Source organism: Acipenser ruthenus, chromosome 23, assembly GCF_902713425.1.
Source record: "Acipenser ruthenus chromosome 23, fAciRut3.2 maternal haplotype, whole genome shotgun sequence".
Classification (NCBI taxonomy): Eukaryota; Metazoa; Chordata; class Actinopteri; order Acipenseriformes; family Acipenseridae; genus Acipenser; species Acipenser ruthenus.
In genome coordinates this window covers 25,942,238-25,959,852 of record NC_081211.1, presented here as the reverse complement: position 1 = coordinate 25,959,852, position 17,615 = coordinate 25,942,238, and the positions used below count along the sequence as shown (strand labels likewise).

The following is a 17,615-nucleotide window of genomic DNA, read 5'->3' as shown; positions in this document are numbered from 1 at the left end:
TACTTATAAGGTTAAAGAAAAAATAAACCTGGTTGTATATTTTAAAAAAAGTTACCAAGTTGTACACACTCAAATTTGAGACAGAATTTGCCTTAACTTTGAGTAGCCCAATTCAACATCCTCTAGACATGAAGTATGCTTACTGGAAGAAGGTACCATGTAATAAAATACAAAGAAAGCACCAAAGGAAGTTTGGTCCAGCATTTCTTCCTCCACAAAACGAAACACCACCACCGTAGCCACTTCAATCCGATTGAGACAACAATTACAATCAAGGAGAATAAATAAATAAGCAACACAGCCATTTTTGTGCATTATATTTTGGAATGGTTTCATTTCACTTTTTTGCCAAATCGTTTCTTTTTTCATTTTTTGTTTGTTTTGTGCGATTGTTCCCCCCCCCCCCCCATCCTTTACTTGTTCAAACCATTCCATTATGTTTATTGGGAAAGTGAACATGCTAGTGTGTTAGAAATTGATATTATAAACAATAAATCAAAATACATTCACAAATCCCAATGTATAAACAGTTACAAATCCAATAACAGTTCCAAAATGTAATAATACACAGCAACAGTATGTAAAACTATAATACATGGTTTGTTATTCTACAAATAAGGGGGAAATGGCAGGGTCCTTTCACATGATTCTTAGTCGCTCAACATGCAGTTCAATCATCACTTCACAAAACAATGCAGTCCACCACTGAAAGAACAATTAACTTACAGGGCCCAAAACACGCTTCTACTGTAAAATTATCTTTGTGATAAGGCTACAGAATATTAGCACCAAAAATGTAAAAGGATGATTCTATGAGTGGTGTATTATCCTGAATAAAGTCCTAAACAATGGGATATGCTGTACAACTAAACAGATACAGTATTTTCTGTATATATAGGTGGTGTATTAGGTTGTGAAAATCATTGTTTTTTCACTACAAAGAACAAAACATGTTGGTTTAAAACACTACAAATGCCTTGTGGCTGTAAACAAACGTTTGTACACCACTCAGTACCATATCTGTAAACAATATTGAAAATATTTTAAGTTTAACAATATAGTAATTACTTAAGATAAGCTTTCAGTAGTATTGTACTCTGCTCAATAAATCATACAGAACACTAGGCTAGATAAGTCTAATTAATAGTGACTCTACTGAATAATACTGAGTTCAGATACTAAAGAAAGCAAAGTGATATTTTATTCTTTAAATAAAAGTAACAATACAAATACTCCAAGACATCATTACTTGGGTAAATAAAACCTCTACTTGCATCTTAAGCAGATTACTGTGAAGTTATGAACTGCAATGTTACTTCAATAACTGTATCCAAAAACTGGGCACAGAAAAAGGTTGAGTTCTGTTGAAATCATGTGCACAGGATTTTTTCTTTTTTTGCCACTGCCACATACCTCCAACATATTCATTTAATCTATTCTTTAAAAAAAATATTTATCTGCATTATTCTTATCCTTGTTCTCCCCCCAAACATTTGTACACACAAAAAAAAAAACACAGGAATTTTATAAAATGCAGCTGTCTGCTGGTAATTTAATACACAGCAAGGCAAAATTATATACAAAACAAAACATGTTTTAAATTTACATTCAAACAACACTCCTTGCCTATAGCAGATGCATTTAGCTGGTTCCATGCTAAATAATACAGACTCTTGAACAGGGATGTGAGAAAGGTTTACAAATGTTAGTAATTCCAGATCCCCCAATTACAAACAGAAACGAAGGCTGGATAATTATCTGGGTGATGACAGAAACAGCTTACACTGGCTACCATTATATTTATTATAATACGGGGCGATTCACGTTTTGTCTAGCACTTTTTCTCCCAAAAATACTGGCACCTACAGTCCTGCAATTCTGAAGTGTACCTGTACATATACTGTCAATGCATATATATTTAAAAAAGGGGGGAAGATATCATTTCTGTAGATTGCCTTTCCAGATTTTAGCATGCTTTTTAGTTGGAGGGGTGTTAAACCAGTCTCTCACTTTACTAAAAATTAGTACATCTTAACTCTGATCTACTGGTGTACTTTTTAAAAATAACAGATTTAAGACTGTTTTAAAACTATATATATATTTTGGTTCTTTAACACTAGCAAGTACAGGTTTTTGTTTTACTGAGGAATTGGTGAGGTGGCTCAGAGGAGCCAGGGGAATACCTTCATGATGTTAACACGTTTTTGATGGCATCGTGAAAGGTATACAATTTATGGTGGATCAAATTATTAAAAAAAAAAAAAAAAGAGATCTATATCTCAATATCTTTAGCAACATTAGTGTTTGTGCTGGCTTTTGCTACAAAACCATAAGAAATGTTCAAACACTGTCTTAGTTTAAAAAAAAATGCAATACATGAGGTAAGCAGCTTACCCAATGGGACAACTTTTTCAGTGCAGAGTTTGTAACGCTGCAAAATTCTACTTTTTCTATTCCAGGAAACAGTGAAAATCTTTTAGTGGAGCAGTCCAAAGCCCTGTAAGGATTTAAATACTTTTCCTTATTGCTTACTGTTCCTGCCAAACACAAGCGAAAGCTCTGGATGAGCACAGGCCTGGAGGTAAAATCTTTTAAAAAGGCAATTATTTTGACACCCTGGATTATTCTAATTTTTTATATATGGTCCATTTTGTGCATTTTCTTTTATCGTCTGTTTGTTTTGTATATGAAACACAATGACGACCACAATTACATTTTACACAAGGACTGCAGCATTTCTTCTTAACACAGGGATTTCAAACTAAGCACTAGAACTGGAGAATTATACTGGAATGCAATACTCTTATAAGGAAGATGAGCTGATTAACAAACTAAAAATGTAAGCAGGAGGGGAAATACGTGAATATACAGAGCATTATAATGAGGGATGGGGCTCGCAATTCTTTTTTGAGGTTGGATCTTTGAAAACACAAAAAGCGTGCCAAGACGTGAAATTAAGATTGCAGTTTTGTCATTTTCTCACATTCCTATTTTGTCTATTACAAAAAAGTACCATTTCAGATACTTCAATCATTTTGGCATCCAAGATCTCAAAACTCAACCTCTCAGTTCCAAAATACATGATTTCTGCCTTAAAGAACAACTAAATTGTTCTTAAAAAACAAATAAACAAAAAAAAGTCCTTTTCACAAAAAAGGTTATCATTTCCTCTCATCTTCTCCAAGAACGAGACTCATCTTCATCCTCTTCGTCATCATCCTCCTCTTCTTCCTCAGGCAAAAGAGTGCTTCCCACCTCCTAAACAAAATGGAAAGAATAATAAGAACAGGAAAAACAAATATTTTCAAGATGACCGCTCTGTATCTCTCCCACCACTGAACTTATTTGAAATGTTTAAACTCAGTCAAACCAGTATTAAAAAGATCACCTGTACAGAAACCCACCATGAATGCCCCCCCACCCCACATCTCCTCCCTCTTTAAAAGCACACACACACAGTCCCCCGAGCTGTTATGATAAGCAGGTTTGACTGTCGTTGACAAATGCGATGGATAGATCGTGCATCTGTTTCTACCTCTTCCTTTGCCTCCTCTTCATCTGGCTCTGTGGATATAGACTGAGTCTTGGGCTTATACCACGATATCTGCAGAGTGCGACCTTTGAACCTTGCACCTTGGTTTGCAGCCTGAAAGAAAATGGGATACAACTCATTCCTGCATCATGTAATCCGAATCAGTCACCATTGCATAAACATGCCATGAATTTAAGAAGCACACAGATGCACCGATGAAACTAAAATATGACAAGTTGTTCAAAGCAGGTCTATTCAACCGATCCTAGCAGTGGCTAAATATTGCTGCTCTCCATGGATTACAACTGGTCCATCTGGGTGCCAAGGTTACACTATCACCTTGAAAGTAAGCAAAGGCCCTTCTTTAATGATTTAATAAAAAAAGGGAAGCAGTATTTAGATCTGCTGCCGTTTAGATAATTGATATAGATCCCCCCTCTGCCTTTTAGGAACCAAACATCTACCATATTGATTGTGAACATAATACTAGTTGTGGGCTTGTTTGCAGTAATACAACCTTAGCACCCTCTACAGGCCTAATGTGAACCTGCACTGGCTTTAAAATAAAATATAATTAACAAAAAAAACAAACAAAAACAAGAAAAGTCAATAAGTATACCAAATGACTATTCAAATATTGTAGTTTAATTGATTTTGCTTGATAAAAGTAATCCAACCATCTGACCACATTGTAACATACACAATGCAATTGAACAGCTATTAGCTTGCTTCGCTTTATAATACATTGGCTAAAAACAAATAAATAATCACAGTTTTAGATGAATTCCATTCAACAGGGCATTTAAAAAAAATCTGTAACCAACTACACAGGCTGCTGGATTGGCCCACATTTAAGCCCACCCGGCAGTCTAACTGCAACAACAGACTCCCGGGGTTCGTTGAGGAGCTCAAGACAACATGCAGTTCACCTGAAACTTACTGCCATGTTACAACACATATCTTAACAGACCTAGCAAAGAACGTCTAGAAAAGCTGAAAGCCACACAGATGATCAATAACATCTACATCTCTGGTTCTGAATAGTATTAATATTAAACAATCTACACATTTTCCCTTATGTGAATTATGAATGCAGTACACAATACGTTTAATAAAGAAATTATATTATATATCTCTTACATTTTCCGCTTCACTTCTTGTCCTGAATGTCACCACAATACTTGTTGCATCATAATCATGTAGCTCTTCAACCTCCCCAAATTTCTGAAACAAAATAAATACACACACTTAAAATCAAGGGTGATCATACATTACATTATGTTGAAAAGTAGACAGAAAAAAACTATGTAAATATATTATTACTATTATTATTATTATTATTATTATTATTATTGCTGGATTCTCCCTGGTCTGAAGGTTTTTGTGCTCTGTAAAAAGGAAGCAAATGACTAATTATTCATGTTTATACTTTCACAAACACACAATCATATTTCTACTCGCAACCACCAGTCCTGCTTGAAAAAAAAAAACTCACATTTTTAAATTAATAGAATTGTTCACTTACTACAAAGTGAGGCATTAACTCCTCTTTTTCTTCTTTAGTGACTCCCAGTATTGCCAGCGCTCTTGGTCTGTGATCAACCACCATGTGATTCATGACTCCTCTTCCCCGCACACTTCTCCCTCGACCCCTCCCACGACCTCGGACTGGGGGAGCCTTTCCACGACCTGCGGGAATGAGACCCAAGCGGGCAGCCTGGAAAACCAGAATTAGCATGATTAACCCAACAGCACTTCCCTTAATGACTCCATCGACTCAATGCTGAAAAATGCTATCTGGAACAGTTTTTGTCAGTTTAATCTCTAATATTTTGTGTTCTCTGCACACATGAGGATGGCACGGACAGAACTCTGCCACTTGTGTGTTGTTAGGATGACTTGAGATAAAAGTTATCTGCACTCTCAGCTGCAGTATACCTCTTGAATGAACTTCAACTACGGCATTAACAAAAGTAATGAACTCCCCGATACCGATTCTGTTTTCACTCACCTCAACCTGAAGCTGACCAAGCTTCTTTTTTAGATCTGTAGTGTCTTCTCCTGAACTCAGTTTTTTATGAAAATCCATTTCTGCGTCTAAAAGTTCCTTTTGTGCCTTGGGGGGGGGGGGGGGTGGGGTGGGGGGGGGGGGATGGAGAAAGAAATACAGAAATCATTAACATTAAAAATGCACTGTGGATATATTCATTATGCCGCAAAACAAAATATTGGATAAAGACAAAAGTGAGTTTTCCGTATTTCTGTCATATGCCACCAACATTTCTTGTCCCCAACCTGTAAAACATTTTCATCACTTACATCTATTTTCGTCTTGGGCTGAGTGGACTTCACAGGAGTACTGGAGTTTGGTTTTATTTCATCCTTCAGTTGTGAAATCTTATCCGTAAGCTCTTTGAAGGTTTTCATGATGTTCGCTCTCTCCTCTGGCTTCATATTCTTATTTTTTTCAAGTCTGTTGATTAACACCTACAATACAATAAGGAAAAATACTTTCATAAATGTCAATGGCTATATAGCTTGCATATATATATATATATATATATATATATATATATATATATATATATATATATATATATATAAATATAATAGAAGCTCTTACCTTTTGGCATTCAATTTGTTTCTCCAACATTTCTTGCTTCTTTTTCCTCATGTCTTGTTGCAATTTTAGTGTCTCCTGAAGTTAGAAAAAACAGACGTTATTGATTCAAAGTTAGGCTCCTAGGAAAGCCCAAGATAAACAACACTATTTACAAAGACATCATATTACTATTCAGCCATCAAGATCAAATATTCATTTGGGTTTTCACTCTTTTACAGCATGCCGTTCGACACCTTGAATGATGTCCTGTCATGTCATTTATTTTTAACAAATAGAACTGGAACTGTATGTAGATAGTATGCTTTTATGAAGTGTAATGGTTGTGTAACTATTTTGGTAGCTTGTCCTCCTTGGTAACAAGCTGTTCAAATCAAGAGGCTACTCCAGTGTAAAACATTTTAAATAAGAAGAACCAGTTCCCAAAGGCTGTAGACATGTACCTGCTTTTTCTTCATTGCCTCGTGTGCTTCAAGTGCTTTGGTTGATTTTGCCATTGGCTTTGAAGTCATCTTCATGACTGAGGAGCTATAGACTGCCTTCAGGTGACTTGCAGAGGTATTCAAACCCTAGAAAAATAAAAGTGTAAAAACCATTAAAGGCCTGCATGTATTACTGAATAATTAACACAAGCTTTATTACACAATACAGCTAATGACACATATGAGGAATCAATAGTTAATCTGCAGTGAATGTATGTTGGAAATTATAATGTCTATCTATAGTGTTCCTAATCTGAAACCCAGTCTCTACGTACCCTTCCTTGTCACATGCATCTGATGAAAGAATGGTTCATTATTAAAGTGGACACTTTTATATTATAGTTAAATCATGCATGCATCCAAGGACTAGACACGGATCACTTTATGCACTGAACTATATTCAAGCAAAACCCTTTGTGCAAGGCAAACATTATAACACATTTCCCAATTTTTCTCAATTCTGTTTGCTAATCCTTGGGAAACAGTATAACAGAAAACAGTCTAGTTCAATGTAGAAAAAACTACAAGCTCTAACACTGTGGTTGTCACATCCAATATAGATAAGTTCATGAGGGATTTTACTGATATCAAATATACATATACACCATACAAGACGATAGCCGTGTCTGTAGTTTCTTGAGAGAATAAACTACACTTAAATATGTCACCGTTCATATCAAAAAACACTATTGCTACTTTTTACAACAAAAAAAATTTCAAATACTTGGTTGATCGGCAAAGCTATGGGATTAGCAGACAAACAAACTGGTTTAAAGTTTTCATTTTTGTGACCGTTGAAAAGCATATTGCTATTACCTGTGAAACCTCTGCTGAAGCACTTGTCTGGATGAAACCTGTATGTAATGGATCAGCTTTATTTACAGCCATTGCTCCAGGTCGAGTTTTCATCTTATTGAGAGAGTATGACCCAGGGTTCAGCAGCTTGTTCATTACCTTAAAAAAAAGATTAAAGAAATCTGTATGTCATTTCTGAAGGTAAAAAAGAAATATCTAAAACAAAACACCCTCCTGTTGGAAAACATTAAAACACAACAGAAACATTAATGAAGTCCTAGTCCTTTGTAATGAAGTCCAAACCACTGCATCCCAAGACATGTGCATTTTCAACACAGATTACAGTACATTCATTAATATTTCTATATATGAACTCCACATTATATTTATTAATATATAGAAAACTATATATTGTTAGAAGAGAGATGATTTTTTTCTTTTTTTTTTCTTTTCTTGAGAGATACAACACATAAAACATACACCAAAACCAGCATATATTAACAAAATAAAAAAATAAAAATAAACAAAAGTATGCACAGGCCATAATGGATAGAGCTACTGTAAACAAGCCTGAAGCACAGAAACCAGGGGGTGCAGCAGGACCATTCACAAGCCTTTTGTGTGAGAACACAGCTCATCTCACGTGCAATGACAGGTTCTCATTACATCTTCCCCAAGGCCACGACAAGCAGCACATTTTATATCGAGTACACTAAATGAAAAGCTTACCTTATGAACGTTGGCATGCTGAGGTACTACTGAAGCGGCCTGAGAGGGTGTCTGCTGCTGCTGCTGCTCATTATTCTCCCTATGCCAGTACACTCTGATAAACCTGTTATTTAAGACAGCCTCCGTGCTGGAGATAGCCCTCCTGGCTTCCTCATTCACAGTATACTGTATAAGAGCAGCTTCTGGATCCCCTCCGAAGACAACCTGAAAATGAAAAGCCAAATTACTATCAAGAGAGCGAATGAATGCATCGGCAGCGCTCACAGGCAAAAAATAGTCTGCACTTCATATATCCTGAACAGTGGTTTTCTGTAAAACATATGATGCGCTAACAGACACCTCTTCCAGCAAGGACTTCCAAATCGGTAATAATTAAGCATACTTTTTAAAAGACTCATCTGTGCCCAGTACTGTTGTGAGATTATTATTTCTGAGAACAAATAGACCAGTAAAAATAAAAACAAATATTACTTGTTTTTTTTAGCACATGAAATGAAACCCTTTGGAATGTTATGGAAGTCTTACCTGAATGTTGACAATAGTACCAAATTTGCTGAAATGCTCATTCAGTTTGGCAATATTGTTGATATCCCTGGGGATTTTGCGAACTTCAAGCTTGGTGTTGGCGTAGGCGTAATGATTTTTCTTTTGAAAGCCAGGTTTATGCTGGTTGTTGAAATTTTGCCTTAATAAATCAAATTCAATAAAATGTTAAAATACCTGCATAAGCGTTAGTACATATTATAAACTAACAACAACAATGTATTCATAGGAGCAGATTGTGTGGGATAGTTGGACATTTTCTTTAAAATAAACTGTACAATAAACTTGAAAAGTTCACCTTATAAGTTAAAAAATGACTACAGACCATTCCTTGATCTTCCTTTTGTCTGGGATGTGGAACTTCTATGGAGATAGTAACTGCTGCAGATAATTCCTATCTGCACAAGATTAACCCCACAATCCACACACCTATCTAACAAGACATTTAAGAAACACTGCCCTTACTTTTCCAGCCAGGATTTCTTAGTTGGAGGTGCGTCAGTGACAGCCAGTGGCCTCTTCCTGTTGTCTTGATCACTACTGAATCTTGATAAATTATTATTCGTCAAGGCCGAGGCGGATGGTTCAGTCTGGATAACTATATTGGCAGCTAAAAAGAGGATAAAACATTAACAAATTAATCCGCAAGGACACATAACACTAAGTGTTTCCAAGAAGTCTATGGCAAAGATTTTTCATATGTAACACATTTATATACTTAAATGAAAAATGTTCATCTTCAAATTAACCTGTTTAACAAATGTGCAGGTACAGGTTCAATAGGGGGAAAAAATAAATAACTAAATAAATAAAAAAAATCATAAAACAGCAGCTATTACCTCTTGAACTTGGTACGTCCATATCACTGGAGGTGAGTCCAATAAGATTGGACCTCTGGGTCTGTATTCTGGGGATAAACTGTCTGTACTGAGGTCTACCCGAGGCTGTGATACCAGGTGCCTCCGGGTTATAAGCTTCAGGATCATAGTTATCTGGAAAAAAGACCAAAACAAAGCTGTTTAATAAAGCAAAATGTTAATTATACCCCCCCCCCCCCCCACACACACACACATATATATATTCCTACAAAAACAAAAAGCTGAAATAAGATAAAAACAGTACTTTAAATGTTGTTTTACTCAGGAAATAAACTGGTTTGTATTTCGTAGCTTCCCCGTCATTTTATAGGACATCTACAGGTGCAAGTTTGGTACTATAAGAGATTCCAATTCTATAAAAACACCCAGGCAACAGCAATTAACATATATATGCTTACATTCTGCTAATGTATACTGTGGGTGTGGAGGTATAGAAGGACGAGGAGGAAGAGGAGGAGCTGGTCCTACTCCTGTTGGTGCAAGAGTAGAAACTGAACTCGTTCCAGAGTGTTCACGATTATTTATTGCACTTGTTGGGATTAAAGGTGGTCCTATAAAGATACCATGAAAAAATATTCTAAAAACTGCAAAATCATTTTGCACCTTTCACCCTTACAAGGGAACACACACAACAAAATACTGTGACTTTCTACAGATGTACATGTTTGACTCAATAGCTAGCATTGAACATGGATTACTGTACCTGATAATACTGGATTAAGGATCTAGATGGCAAGAGAAAACATATGCTTTTCCTCGACAATAAACTAACCATGTGGTATAAAAGTGCTCCCCCTTTTATACCACTGTACTCAGCACCCATAGTTAAGAGACTGTGCTATTTGTGTTCTGCCTTATAAACAACAATATTAGTGTTGGTGTAATGGCATTATGGGGCAAATGGGAGCCATGACCGTACCGCCTAATAACCTGTTCTGCAGTATAAGGGCCGCCTTATAAAAAGGGGGAACACTGTATAATGCACAGAGGGTTTGGTCGAGTGGATGCTCACAAGACAAAGAACCAGGTGATTCTGAGTTTCAATCCCAGCTTTGCCACAGCCTTTCCAGTTGGAAGCCAGACCCTTCTGTATTTTTGCTGGGCCATCTTTCTCAGTAATATTTCATCAATATAACTTGAACAAATCAGTCTACAGCTAAAGCTTAAAGAACTATTTGATCCTTTTTGTTATCAACTAATTTACTGCATGACTTTATTTTTAGATGAAACAACAAGTGGCTACTAAAATGAATGACTCATGTTTAAGCAGTTGACTAGAATGAATTGTCATGACACAGCAGCTGACTAGAATGAAGCATAATTTTTAGTGCTCTATGTAGTAAAGGAATTACTCTGTGCTTAATATACTGGATATTCTGTAACTCACACACAGCAGCAAAGACAAAGGGTACAAACCTGGCATTGGGAAGATGCCTGGGGGTGGAGGCTGCCCATGTGGAGGAATGGGTAACCGGAGGTTAGGGGGCATCCCTGGCATCGGGGGCATTGGAAGACCAGGGGGAGGAAGCCCAGGAGGTGGTGGGAAAGGAATCATGGTTGGCAACGTGACATCATCCACTATTAAAGGGTCATTGCCATGGTCAAAGGGGCACAGGTCACCACGCACACAAAAACCTCTCTCTGGGGAAAAACAAAACACAATAGAGTTATAATGTCTCTTTTTAAAGGTTGATAAACACAGGAGTATAACAGTAACATACATTAAAACTGGTTAATGCTGGAATTCCCCAACTAGTTATTCTACTACGCAACGAGCAAAGAATAGTTCACATGAAAGCACCTATTCAAGAACAGGTATAATTATGCAAACTCTTAATCTAAAACAAAATGCATTTGCTGCCAGTTCAAGCAGTGTATTTGGAGAACACTGTTTGTACTCTACTCTCAATAAAGCAACCTGCTCTAGTCTGATATGCAGCTGGAGAGCTTGTTTGCCTAAGAGCTAGACGCTATAAATACCAGTGTAAATGAGGTAAATAGACGGCAGTGGATGCTGTCCTATGAGAATGCATCCAACAGGGATCAGTAGTGTGACAAAGGGCTGTTTTTCAGAAAGGATTACTCCATTATGGTACACAACAAAAAATGAATTGATTTTGGAATGAATACTGGTAGCAAATATACATTTCCATATTGTTATATGAAAAGATAAACTATAATACTAGCTTCCAATTCTCTAAAATATATTGTAGAGTCTTATAATATAGCATAGTACCTTCCCCAAGTTAACTGTTTTTTCCCCCCAAAACACTCTTTAGACAATTCTGTGTCAGTGTGAGATATAGTATAAAAGTCCATATTTTCTGGAATACAATTTCAAACACTTGTTACATCCTCCTCCAAATCCACAATGTAATTTGGAGAAAGAAAAAAAAAAAAGATCTGTGACTATACAACATTTTACACTATTAATTAGTAGAGTTAGCATTACATTCCATTAAAAATCCTTCAAGCTTTTTGAACTCGTATAGGTCTAATACAACATATCAACATTGTAGGGATTACAGCTTATTATCCTCACCGTCGTAGTCTCTGCAGCGGCGTTTCTGAGCGGCGCTCCTGCTGAATGGCTTGCCTTCGTTGCGTTTAGAGTAGTAGTTAGACCAGCTCTCTGTGGTGCTGTCTGGGAGGTGAGCAGGTGCTACCACAGCAACGGTGCTGGGGATAGCTTGGCCCCCACAGGAATACTGCTGCTGCTGCTGCTGCTGCTGCTGCTGTTGAGGCTGCTGCTGGTGCTGCTGCTGGTGCTGCTGCTGCTGCTGTTGAGGCGGCTGCTGCTGCTGTTGTTGTTGAGGCTGCTGCTGCTGCTGCTGTTGCTGCCCGGAGATCGAGGTTGGCATAGACACTGGGACATAACCCTCCAGCTCATTCCTCTCCGCCTCAAACTTTAACCTGTGATCTACTGAAGACAAGAGGATGTTGCATTTTACACACAATGTGACAATCACAATGCCACCTCCTCCTCCTCCTCACACACTGCTTCCGTAGACCACAAAGCAGCAGAATTAAAGTGTTAGACATAAGAGCTGCAATGTTTTGTGATGTGATCTTATTTAGAGTGAATTTACTGCAGTAAATACTGCAAGACAGCATACATTATAACACTGCTTAAGGGCAGGATATCAAATAAGTTGTATCAGCAAGGATATTATATTAATCTGTTTTACTCAATTCTGACACATTAACAGGTAGAGACGGCAAAAATAACACATTTTTCCAGCATGGAAAGCACCTCTATTGAACTACACCTGTTTAAACTTTTTAAAAATAGATTAATAAGTTACTTTTCCATAAGTACAGGGTGCAGCATTAAAAACAACTGATTTTCTAATTTCAGGCTACCAAGGTCAAATGGATCCATCAAAAACAGAAAGTCTTCTAGTCGAAATGTTTGCTAAATAATTTAGGGAGGTACCAGTGCTTGTTACAGTACAGTAACTCACCTTTTGCGCGGCTGTGATCTCTGTCTCCACTCTTCCCTCTGCTGCCACTTCGACTCCTACTCCTGCTGAAGCTTCGCCCCCTGCTGGTTCCCCTGCGCCTATCATATCGCTCTCTGTACGGGTCGCTGTTCTTGTTATGCCGGTCACAATCTCTTCGCTTGCGATCATCCCTTCTCTTGTCATCACGATTCCTAAATACAGTCAATTCTCGTCAATATGAATTTCAAAGGACCAGCAAAACAATATTATCAGGAGTCCAAGCCAAATGCATACTGCCAGTTTTTTTTTATTGAAGTCACAAGAACACTGAAATCAAATTTCAATTACAGAACAGTAAAAAGTATTATAAATTTGAAAGTGCTGTGCCTTTTATTGAAAATACAGTTGTATTTTCAAATATTTAAAAAGTGTACATTGCAAATGAACAGCACTTGAAACCTGCATGTCCCATTTTGATCACTGGCATTTTTAAACCACGAAAGCAAGGCGTCCTCAGCATCAGTTAGAGCAAATCGGAAACGGCGACAACTTGCATCCAGTTTGCTGTTTATAGCCTTACTAGTTCACTCTAGTTTTCAGAATGGCTGACAGTGTTTGTGTGAATGTTGAAATCTGCAGCAACATTTCTTGTACAGTGGTGCATTATCCAACCCTTTCATCACCTCCACTTTTGTCTGCAAGGATAGTGCACATTTTTGCGCTGCCTCACGGAAATAGCCTTGATGCGTGAGCTCTTTAGCAACTTGAAATGCATCACAGGATCAGTAGTCCCAAAACAGCACTAAAATACAGAATCGAGGCGCTAACCTGTATGCAAGTTAAAACATTTCCCAATATCTTTTGCATCAACTGTTTGAACTAGCGCAATTTGTTTTATTCAAATTTCTCTTTCCTGGAGGGGCTCCAAAATAATAACAGGAAATTTGTGCTGTGAATTAATATTAAAAATAGTAATTGATAATGAGTGACGGCTAAATTTGTCCGGGACAATGTAGAAAATTCATAGCATCAGAATATTTGTCTAATCCGAGTTCGTTTTAATGAGAATTCCCTGTATATTTTCAGGAAAAACAGCATGTTCCATATTCTTCAACCAAATACCATCGGCAACAATGGGAACGCTCTTTCTAGATAAAGAAATGATATATCAGAGATGAAGCTTACCGCATTTCATTTGGATCAGGACGGTTTCTCAAAGGACTTTTCTTTCTTCTCCCATCCCTCTCTTCCTCCAAATTTACAGTCTAAAGAAATACAATATTTTGTTTAATGGGGTATTTTACCACACGAAATACAAACTCCATTTTAATGGGGCCTTAAATTCACTTTTTTTCCATGCTCAACTTACCACTTCTTTATTTTCTTCCATTTTTTGACCTCCTGTTTTCATTTCCACTTTTGCAGCCTCCTTTGCGAGTTGATCTTGATTTCCCAAATAGTTTTTTGTAGTTAAACCTTCAAAAAGTTTATCCACAAAGCCAGTTGTTTCTGAAATTAGATCATTTGAATACGATTAACAGCAGCTAAGCAAGTAAGTAATATTATACAATAGACATGTATAGTCACCCACCCAGTACTCACAGTGGACTACCCAATCGGGCAAACAGACACTGAAGTGTACGTTAAAAATAAAGAAAGGAAATGTTTGAAAAAGGAGAGAATTAAACCTATTAACCCCCCCGACACCACTTGGGTATCTGTAAATGAAATTACTGTAAAATAAACTGCAGTTCAGTTCCTTGAGGCATGGGGAAATTCAATAAATCTTACTAACAATAATTTGATTAAATTACATTCCGCAAACACTTCTTCCACTTGAGAACAAGTTATTTTTGACTACTGGGAATGTTATTCTCAAAACTGCAATTACTGCTGCGACAGCTAGTGATGTCCCAAGATTTCTATATATATCTATAGTCTGTTCTGTTTATGAATCACTGGCTGCAGGGAACGTTCAATGCATGAGTATATTTATTTATATATTTAAAAAAAAAACACGCAGGTAAGCCCCAACAAACACTGATGAAAAGCATGGTGCTAAATTTGATTTCCAGTATTTACCTTTTTGTAAAAAGACATCCAACTGATCAGCACAAAGTGCCTTCAAGTCCTTTGCAGGTTTGTCTTTCTTTACTAAGGCTACAACATAGTTTGCCAAAGCCGAAGGGTCTGCATCACATCTGTAAAGGAAATGTTTTCTTTCACATATCTCACACAGAATCAGTAGCGGGGGCTCCAACCCTGGTCCTGGACAGCTACTGGGTCTTCTGGGTTTCGTTTCAACCGAGCGCTCAGTTAAATTGCACCAATAACTGTCTTAATTAGTCTAGATTAACAGGTGTTCCAGATCTTTAGCCACTGATGACACAGAATGGACACCTATAAAACCTGAGGATTTGTGGCTCTCCAGGACCAGGGTTGGAGTATTAGTACCCCTGCAGTAGAGCAATGCAACTCTCCTTTTAAATTAATAAACATGTTTAATGACATGCATAGGTTTGGTCTAACATGAACAGGAGGCATCACATCACTGGGACATTAATAACAATAAATAATAATTTCATCACAAAATCAATATATAGGTCACGACAATCTATACAAGCTGCTGAACAGGCTGTTGTGCCAAAACATATTTAATTAAAAAACATAAACAATGTTATTATTATTAATAATTCTAATATTTTAGTTTGTTAAAAAGGATTCCATGTCCTTCACGGCATTAACATTAACTCACTGTAGTTCAATAACAACATTTTTTACCAATGTTGCAAAACATTTAAGTTAAAAACGACATGCACAATATATATATATATATATATATATATATAAAACATCATTCTGTAACCATGAAACTTATATTAAAAGTACTGCATGAGGAATAACAACAATAATTCGTTCTTGCAGGGCTACATTTCCATGGCACATAACTGTAGCAACTGACATTTAATCACGTGGTGTCAGTCCTGTCCATAGTACTTTACTATACTGTTAATAAGAGCGGTATCGTTAGTATATTTTCCAGTCACTACCGACCCCATATCACGCAGCATTCCAGATGAACACTTAGTATTGTATTACTATTGTGTGGACTGTTATGAATCGTTTGGACCAAATATATACCGGTACATCATCATCATCATAATAATACAGCGCTTAACCAAAGAGCAGATATTGAACAAACTAAATCCCAAAATTAAAGCAATAGGTATTTTGCCTATTTAGAAGTATTAATACTGGCTAATATGTATACTCACTGCAATGTGTAAATGACAGTGACCAACCTGCAGTGACGATGAAGTACAAAACACATTTATGAAAAGTACCCTATACGTACAAAAAAAAAACTTAAAATAATAAAGCATACGTATTTTATTCGTAAACCGCAAAGAATATACCAAATTGGCCTAGCAAACCTGCACAATTTCACTTATTTAATTACTCTGTGTGTGTGTGTGTGTGTGTGTGTGTGTGTGTGTGTGTGTGTGTGTGTGTGTGTGTGTGTGTGTGTGTGTGTGTGTGTGTGTGCACAGCAACAGAGTCCAGTGAAACACAGGAATAAAAACCAACCTGAAGTGTCTGCACCTCAAACACTCCGAAACTAAATCAACTTGCATTAATCACTGGCCTAGCGTCTCTGCACCAGACACAGTGCGTAGCAGTACAGTGTGTACACGTCCCGTACTGTAACACCAATTTAATCACATTTTTCTACCAGTCAAACAAACCATTATTTTCTAAACTCACCACAGTATGTCTAGTTTCAGCATTACATAGAGAAAACGTCATAGTTGGAAATCTGTAAATACTTCATGGCCACATCGACAATTGTTGTCATTTCGTAAATGTTAATATACTTACATGGGCTGCAGTAGTTTCGACAACCACGATTTCAGAGCTTCCACGTCCTCTATTATCATTTTCTTTAAACGTATTTTCAAATGCCAACTATAAATAAAGAATATAATGTTCTAATCCCACTTTCATCGTCAAATTTAATCAATTGTAGTCGCAGCTTTAGGCCTAATAGCAACTTGCAGGTCTGACAAACTGCTTTACGTTCATGAGCGGTTTCCGTTTGATTGGCAGGCTGACAAACCAATCAAAACTGGGATCCTGAACGGGGCTTAAAGTAATCCAATCACATACAAAGTAGGCGGGAGATGTCGATCGCAACAGATCATAAGGTTGACGGTACTTTTGAATTAAAAATCACTCGATTACAGCACAGTGTATATTATAATGGTGCAGGGATTTTTCCCATTGCTTTTAGAAGTGATCAAATTGAAGTCCTGCTTTAGACATTATGTTGTTTGAATTACAACTGTAGCACCTGTGTGTTTGTTTGTTGTTCGCCTCCAGCATAATACAGTAACGTAATAAACAAGATAGACAGAAAGTAGCATTTTTTTTTAAATAACCGACTAAAACAAAAAAACACTATACATGTTTTTTTTTTTTTCAATATGATTGTTTCTTTTGTCAGTTTCAGGGATTTTATATAATTTGGAAACTTTAAAAACTGTTATTTTCCCATTCCATTTGCAGTTATTATGTATGCACCATGTAATCTGT

The 17,615-nt window shown here is 36.9% G+C and overlaps 1 protein-coding gene across 3 annotated transcripts; it reads right to left on the bottom strand.

Annotated features, from left to right (window-relative positions):
- Positions 1-397: 397 nt before the first annotated feature.
- On the bottom strand, positions 398-17,145 carry LOC117431828 (RNA-binding protein 27-like). 3 transcript variants are annotated; one of them, XM_058996987.1, is made up of 21 exons: positions 16,902-17,145; positions 15,105-15,223; positions 14,392-14,531; positions 14,208-14,287; positions 13,044-13,234; positions 12,122-12,502; positions 10,996-11,220; positions 9,978-10,130; positions 9,541-9,693; positions 9,167-9,311; positions 8,684-8,843; positions 8,159-8,362; positions 7,451-7,588; positions 6,596-6,721; positions 6,156-6,230; positions 5,852-6,019; positions 5,544-5,648; positions 5,058-5,249; positions 4,673-4,756; positions 3,536-3,646; positions 398-3,258 (listed from the first exon to the last, which is right to left on the bottom strand). In XM_058996987.1, the coding sequence occupies exons 1-21, from the start codon at positions 16,958-16,960 to the stop codon at positions 3,172-3,174; spliced, it is 3,096 nt and encodes a 1,031-aa protein (XP_058852970.1). In that variant the 5' UTR covers positions 16,961-17,145; the 3' UTR covers positions 398-3,171. The 3 variants fall into 3 exon arrangements, with proteins under 3 accessions (XP_058852970.1, XP_058852971.1, XP_058852973.1); XM_058996988.1 differs by having other exon boundaries at positions 12,122-12,499; XM_058996990.1 differs by lacking the exon at positions 9,978-10,130.
- Between the last annotated feature and the right edge of the window lie 470 nt (positions 17,146-17,615).

Coding starts and splice junctions, on each gene's coding strand:
- LOC117431828 (XM_058996987.1), bottom strand. CDS start 16,960: ATGATAATAGAGGACGTGGAAGCTCTGAAATCGTGGTTGTCGAAACTA. Junction 10,131..10,995: donor AGGCATCTTCCCAATGCCAG/GTTTGTACCCTT, acceptor GTATCTTTATAG/GACCACCTTTAATCCCAACA. Junction 8,844..9,166: donor AAGAAATCCTGGCTGGAAAA/GTAAGGGCAGTG, acceptor TGATTTATTAAG/GCAAAATTTCAACAACCAGC.